Here is an 8382-nt window from a genome sequence, read left to right on the forward strand (position 1 = left end):
CTTTTATAGCTTATAACACGATATGGAGCTCATTGTAAAGGGTCTTACAGTGCCCTACAGTTGTTAACATTATCGTCCGTTTTGATGCTTCAGCCCACTGTTCACCAATTTATCTTAACAGTACAAAAGGTTAGGTAAAACCAATGTACACATATATCATTATATTCACTACCCTCATCATCATTTCATCATTATTCGAAAATAATAACCCTTTAGTTGGAAATGTGAATACATTTTAGTTTAATGATATCAGCCCATCAAGTTTTATTGGAACAATATAAATTTACATATTGGACAAGTCTCTGTTCTTTTAATTACTGTAGTAGTTGACCTCATGGAAAGCCATCTATTTTATTTCATCGGGATTTCCTGAAAAACATTTCATCTTGATTATACTCATTATATTCAGTGCTACATAAACAAGGACTAACTGAAACTTTCAGAGTATAGATTAGTCTTTATACTTTGCTCATTAATCGGAATACACAATTTGTGCTCGGATCACCAAATCCAGTATTTTGTTTGATTGATATCCGAGTATGGGTATGCGTATGCTAATCGCTTTCAAAACCTAAAAAAACGCGTATTATTATAAGTGCGGACAGTATAAAGTGTAGCTACAGTACAAAGTGTGTTTTAATGAATTGGGTAATTTATAAAAAAGACAATAGCAAACCGAGATAATAATATCGGCATAGTAAACAGTGTATAAAAATATAATAAGCAAGTTATTAGTCTTAAACTTTGAAATACTGATAGTCAAAACAAAATAATAAATGATATCCAAAGTCATTAGTCCAAATGGTATCTTCTTTCAAATCATTTAAAGTCGAACGTTTTGGCCAAAGGCTTTTTCAAGGTTTGCCACTATAAAATACACATATTGCTTGAACAAGACATGTGGTCGAAATGTTTGACTTGAGCTGATGTAAAAAAAAATAACGATTGGGATCAAAAAGTCTATGCATTCTTCGCTAATATCTAACTTTCCTATTAAAACATTTTAGCCCAGTAATCTAACGTCACAGTGACATTAATCAAAAATACAATTAATTGAAAATAAATAATAAAAAGTTAAAAAGCCTTTTAAAAATCAAAACAAATAACGATATTCATTGTACAAACAGCAAACACAAAAAAAAAAACATTCCTTAATTCGAACTCCATTTGACACAAGGAGAGTTATTGTCTCTTTTGGAAGATATACAGCTATGTTTTGCCTGTGAAACTCTTCGTTCTTTTCGGTGTTATCTATCGTCATTGCGCTTACACACAAAAATAGTATGTGCCATTAATCAAAAAGACAATAAATAATAACAAAAGTAGAAGAACAACAAACAAACAAAATTAAAACATTGCGCAATTCTCCTGAAAGAAATACATAAACATCTTTGAATGCGACCCTCTTTGTTCTTTCCGATGTTTGATACGCTAATTTTCCACAAATTTACTGTTCTGCAAACGCTATAATCTTTCAAAGCACTAAGGTGTTTCTACTTCATGGCAAAAGCAAGCTTAATACCATTTCGTAGTTTGGTTTTCATTGTTCTTCAGCTTTTTAATGAATTTCTCCTTACCTTGTTTTACTTGTAGTGCATCTAATGTGTGGTATAATTGATTGATGATTGATTGGTGTTTGATATAAAAAAAAATAAGAAGATGTGGTATGATTGCCAATGAGACGATTCTACGCCAGAGACCAAATGACAAAGAATATAACAATGCAACTTTCAGCACTATTGTGCTATTTCGTGACGGTCAGTTTTTATTGGTGGAGGAAGCCGGAGTGCATGGAGAGTTCCACCGCATAGACCTTCGGTAAGAAAACTGACAAACCTGGTCAATAAAGATTGGAGTCGAGCGCACCTGCCACGTGCGGGATTCGAACCCACAACCTCAGTGTTGACAGGCTAGTGATAAAGTAGTTTGACTACTTAGACTCGGCCACCGAGGCCTAGAAATGTGTTTTATGAAGATGAAACGCGTGTCTCGCGCATTTAATTGTAAGTATGAAATTTCTGATGATTGTTTTAAAGAAAATAAAGCTTTTACAGATAAATAACTGCAATCATTCGTGTGACACCTGATAACGATCAACCCATATGTGAATTCCAGGGTTAAGCGTTTGGACACATGTTGTGATGACTGTAGATTAAGCATGGCTGTAAACTCATTACTCTCATTATAGTAGTAACTAGGTGCATTTACGAGTATTCTTTCATTACTATAACGTTTAATAACAAATGTTGTTCTGTTTAAGTAAATTAATGATAACATATACATACTTTTTACAAAGGTATTGTTCGGTATGGTCACAAGGTATATCGTTCCATCCCATGCCTGTTTGTTTAACAACAGAACAATCTTCACCGGTTCCAGAATTATTTGGTTCGTAGTCATTCCAAAGTGAAAATGTTAGATTTGAGCCATCAGAAACCCAAAGCCATTGACCCTCATTTAAAATATCGCTTGCACCAATCCATAGTATATCAATGGTCTGTGCTGATGAATGTAAAAGTTCGTATTGTGTAATACATAGGTGTACACATATCACTAATCCAATATAACTATGGAAAAGCAATATCCGTATGAAATCTTTTCGTATTATTTTCATTGTTTGTTATCGGTTTTCGTGTTTAATACTAATATGATGAGTCAAACCCTTTCATAATATAGAAACTATGTAGAAACTTAGGTCCCAACCCCCTCATGCAAATATGGATTTGGCTATTATCTTTAGCTTCCTATTAATCATATAGCTCTTTATATGTTTCAGTACCTACACATGGGTTCCTCGTGGTAAATCTAAAAAACGGCTTCGAACGCTTTAAATTTATAAAGAGTTTTTCTTATTTTTCCAACTGATTTTTAACAGTAAGTTTTTTATATTGTGTTGTTACACTAATGTCCCAGGAAAGAGGAGGGTTGAACGCGCGTTCACTAACGCTTTAAAACCCGTAACATTATGTTTTTAAAGATGATAATAAAGCTAAAGAAATTAATTTTAAATTATGAAGTTATTATTACAGTAGTTCCTGCGCTTCTGCAGAACTTTTACATATTTTAAAAGATATCAATAAAAAAAGTGGAAATACTACGGAAGCCCATTTAGGACCTCCTAAAAATATATATTTGAATTCAAAATCACGAATTTAAATCGTTATCACGAATTGAAGAATTCGTTATTACAGATTAAATTCGTGATAACGAATTTCCGGAATTAGTTATTACAGTTTTTGTAATTCGTTATCACAATTTTTTGTAATTCGAGATAACGGATCAAAATCGTAATAACGAATTTTATAAATCGTGATAACGAATTGTATAAATCGTTATAACGGATTGAGTTCGTTATCACGAATTCGTAGAATTTGTTATCACTTTTTTTTGGTAATTCGTGATAACGGATTAAAATCGTCATAATGAATTTCATAAATGGTTATAACGGATTAAATTCGTTATATTAAATTCGTAGAAATAGTTATAACGAATTTAATCCGTTATCACAAATTATACAATTTGTTATAACGATTTTAAACCGTTATCACGAATTACAATAATCTGTGATCACGAATTTAATCCGTAATCACGAATTACAAAAAAAAAGCTGTGATAACAATTTACACAAATTCGTGAGAACGATTTTAATCCGTAATAACGAATTATAAAGTTCGTTATCACAAATTACAAAAAATTGTGATAACGAATTTAATCCGTTACTACGAATTACAAAAACTGTTATAACTAATTCCATAAATTCGTGATAACGAATTAAATCTGTGATAACGAATTAAATATGTGATAACGAATTCTAGAATTCGTGATAACAATTTAAATTCGTTATATCGAATTCAAATTATATTTTCTGGAGGTCCTAAATGGGCTTCCGTAAAATACATACTCCTGTTTGAAATGTTGGAAATTGCATAACAATTAGACATTAAAAAGTTTATCAAATCCAAAACAAATTGTTCTTTTATACAGAATATCAGAAAATCATCCGCAAAAATAATTAAAAGGCTGAGTGTTCTTTGTAAAGAAGTGAGATCAAATTGACCATGAAATCTTCATATATTATGCAAATCATGTTCTAATTAATAAAACAAAATCGACAAACTAGATGTTATTGAACAACTGAAAGTTTTGAGGAACTTTATAAATTATCACGATTTCAAGTTATTAATTTAAAAACGAAATAGAAATTTTAAATGGCAATAACCAAACAGACGGTTATAGTAAAAGGAAAGGTTGCCAACCATTATGGCAAAAAACACCAGAAATAAAGACAGGAAAAGTTTATTGACTCAGTAATCCTTCCTCCAGATTGGAAGTACTAGTGAATCTCATATATCCAGATGAAATTAGAATAAACTAAAGGAATACTACCATGACAATACAATAACTGGATAGTTTTCTTAAAGTTACTACACCACACAAACTGGAATTTATTACTTATGCTATGCTAGAGCATTTAGCTGAACTAAGAAAAACTACTCTGTCAAAGCCATAAAAAAGAACAATTGAATTCATCAATTAATTTTATGTAAATATACCGTTTATAAAAATGTTGATTTTTTCAAAACGCCCGTATGTTTTTTTCTCATCTCCAGGCAAAGATTGCCTTACCCATATTCTTCAACTTCGTAATTTATTTGGCCTTCAACCCATTCGAGTGCCACTTATGAGCCTTGTAAAGACGAAACACGTGTCTAGCGTTCCAAATTATCAGCCTGGTATCTTGATTAGTTTTCACATTGTTTTATGAATTAGTTAGTCGTTGCAGTTTTTCCTTTTCTAAATTTAATAGAGATCGAAACAACTCTGTCAAAGATCCTGTTTTATGTCCTCTGGTATATTATAAGGTATGGCCTGGCTTGCCAATAACGTTTTTTGTTATCATAATTTGAAATCGAAAGACGCTTATATAGCAGGATATAGGTAACCTGTCAATATGCCTAGTCAAGTTTGGAGATCCAGCGTTTCTAATTGTGTTTAATCTAGAGTAGGTCTATTTGTAAAGGAACTTGTGTATAAATGTACCTGTAAACTCTCTTCAAACCTGGCCGTAAACACAAACATTACACAAACATGTCTGCCAACTGTTATACTGTTATACACACATATTATATAACTATTAGCTAATAAACTGATTGTACTAAAAGACTCAAGTTAAGTTATATTATTATAACTCAAAACCAATAAAAATAGGGAAATGAAATCATGAACTTCGACATTGATGGTATCCTATAGAAACAAAAAATGTGTTGTCCTTTTAAGGTCTAGGTGTTATCGACAGGTATAATACAGTCTCTGTTAGTTTTTTCCTTGTGTGAACACTAAACAAACCAGTAATATCACTTCTAGATACTGTAGAAGACAATGAGTCGACGTTTCATGTTTTTGTTGATTTTTGTATACTAGTATATAGTTTGAATGCTGTATCATTACAGGATGCCTGTATAAAATGTAAATTCTAAACATTTCCAAATGGTTATTGTTAGAGAGATATAATTATAAACACCTGTCAATCGCAGCATCTTAATATATAATATATTTCAATAATGAAATAAATGGCACGATTTGGTTCTGAATTTCTAATTTTGTCTAAATGTAAGTTTTTGTTTTTGCAATAGTCTTAATATATGTCGTAGCTATCACAATATCATCCGAGTCAACACAATTTAATGCGGTTTCTACAGAATGATTTAGTATCCCCAGTATTCCTTATTAAAGCAATTGCAGCAGCAATGGTAAATCGGGGATACGATATACCTCTGAGTTGTTAGTTCTTTTTCATAATTACCTGTCAGAAAAGTAGACACGATCCAGCTGTTTTCTACTTCATTTTCTACCTTTATTAAATTTGAGTTTCTGTCTTTACAATCTTCCTGCAATAAGATAATTAGCATTAGAATCTTGATCATACTGTTAAAGTCGTCGGATATGAACAGTTACTTTTAATCCACCGTTTTCTACATAAGGAAATGCATGTACCAAATCAGGAATATGACAGAAGATAAAAGTATTACAATATTTTTTTTATGAAAAGGGCTTTCAAAATATTGTAGAAAAGTAAAACAACTTAATTTCGTACATATTCACTCGTTTTACTTGTGAATGACAGACATAATGTACATCAATAGTCGATTCTTTCAAAAGAGCACATCTAAGAGTAGCATAATAGATTGTGTTTTAATGAAAACAAGGATAAATATGTGATTAAGATCATGCTATCAATCTCAATATTCGATAATATGACAGTTTGATTCGATTGGTTGTTTTTTTTTTCTTCATATAAATTTGCGTTTGGCATTGCTTAGTATTGTTTGAATTGTTTCAAATTTTGTCATATAGGAGCCTTTAATAACTTACTACACGATATGAGTTTTGCTCATTGTGGAAGGCCATTCGACGAACTAGTTGTTTACATCCTCGTCCCTTGGTCTCTGATGGATAGTTGTCTTATTATTGCAATCATACCAGATCTCCTTATTTTTACATAATGTATTTCTGTAGTTTTTCTGAATAATTTTGTGTGTTTTTGTGTGTGCATCACACAAGATCATGTCTTCGGTACCGTTCACGTCATGGCTTTATGAAATCTCTCATGAAGTACAGCAATCGGTCTAAAGTATAGAGCGGCATAATGTCATATCATCTTGTTGAGTACTTTAAGTTTGCTCTTATTAACTACCAGCGTTCTTTATTACGATATAATTTGTTGATAACGTTGTGTTTTTGCTATTTTTATTAAAGCGATTTCAGAGTAATTTTTTTTTCCTGTTCATATTTGTATTATATCTTCTTTAATGTTCGGTTTGTAACTCCACTGAACGAGATCACAAAAGAGGGAATGAGGTCTAAAACAACTAGTTTAACCAAGCCCTTATATCTTTTTTATTGTAATTTACGATAATTTTGAGTTGATTGCAGATCTTTGATTGTTTCCGTTAAATTTATTCACAAATTTTATAGACTCGGGATGTTTTGAAAATTGACATATTGTTCAGATACATGTCTATTGTTGAAGACTGTGTTATTGCTGCTGGATGTCGTGCGGTTATTTTTGTCGTTGGGTTAATGTCTCACTGACGTTTACCCCAGATATGTTTTATTTATATTGCTGTGTTCTAAGTCAGTAGTCAGACAGCAAATTTGGTATATAAAATGTGATTGATATATACTAACCATTTCGTATAAATATAGAAATATATACAGGTACCTGTGCACTTTGCCAAGATTTCTGTATGTTCCGAAAGTTATAACAAAATCCACCAAAATACAGCCAGTCATCTTCACAATAAGAACTCTTATCTAAAATGTCAAATATTAATCTTAACTTAAAGGTTGTAGTCTATTAATGTTTATTAATGGGGACCAGCAACGACCACTGACGAGATTAAGAATTTGAAATAGGTACAATAACCAGTACATTCTTTAGATCACTTCATTATATAGTAGTTGTGATACAGTTGAACTGTATTGAATTTGCTACATGTATTGCCATTTCCTTTTCTAAATTTAAAGAGAGGATGAAGCTCATATTACATTTTAAATATGTCTTTCTTTCTTCTCTAAATTTGTATATTACATTTACATATTAAAAGTGAGATATATATAAACTGAGATATAAAGTAATCGTCAAAACCACAGTCATCCAAACCGCACACGAAAAAAACACAAATCATTAGACCATCAAACTAGGAAGTTTTAAATCTGACGGAATTTGACGCGCACTTTTCCAAGTCAGAAATTTCGTCAGTGGTTGTCTAATGTCATTTTTTATCGTTTTGTTTCTTGGCAGATCTTTTGTTGTTTCTGTTTTCTTTATTTGCAACGTTTAGATTAACTCATATGGCAATTCTTAAAAAAAAGTTCTAATAGCTTAATGTAAAACGATTTTAACTATATTAAACCCGGACTTAACATATTTGTCAAGTAAATACTTACAATCTTTAATACAAACACTGTTCCCTCGCGACACAGTTTGACACATTTCTCCGGATTTGCACGGCTTATCAAAACATGGATCGCAAAAACTGTTCTGAAACCAAAGAAATATATTGGTAACATGTATATAAGTTTGTATATGAAGACAAGCATTACAGAGTAAGAAAACATTTCCAACTTGAATAATTAGGGGATTACCGTTTGGTTTTCTGGGAAATAGGCCGAGGAAGATTTTTTTACTATTGATTTTCTTCTGCTGCTACGCATGCCTATAATTTGATTTTTTTTTAATTTTGTTCACAACTGATTCCTGCATTTTGTGTTCCAGAATATTCATTTCCATCCTGTCTTATGCAATGTTAATATTACTTTCATATCTTACCAGGCTTGGATATTCATTTTCAATATCTCCCTGGCTCCCTCCCCCCACGA

General features: G+C 31.5%; 1 protein-coding gene across 1 annotated transcript; it reads right to left on the bottom strand.

Moving 5' to 3' along the window:
* Window positions 1–232: 232 nt before the first annotated feature.
* Window positions 233–8039, bottom strand: LOC127725913 (CD209 antigen-like protein C). Its single transcript, XM_052233227.1, has 5 exons — window positions 7951–8039; window positions 7223–7314; window positions 5804–5888; window positions 2286–2502; window positions 233–369 (listed from the first exon to the last, which is right to left on the bottom strand). The coding sequence occupies exons 1-5, from the start codon at window positions 7994–7996 to the stop codon at window positions 357–359; spliced, it is 453 nt and encodes a 150-aa protein (XP_052089187.1). The 5' UTR covers window positions 7997–8039; the 3' UTR covers window positions 233–356.
* Window positions 8040–8382: the final 343 nt, after the last annotated feature.

This window comes from Mytilus californianus, unplaced genomic scaffold (assembly GCF_021869535.1).
Source record: "Mytilus californianus isolate M0D057914Y unplaced genomic scaffold, xbMytCali1.0.p SCAF_15, whole genome shotgun sequence".
Lineage (NCBI taxonomy): Eukaryota > Metazoa > Mollusca > Bivalvia > Mytilida > Mytilidae > Mytilus > Mytilus californianus.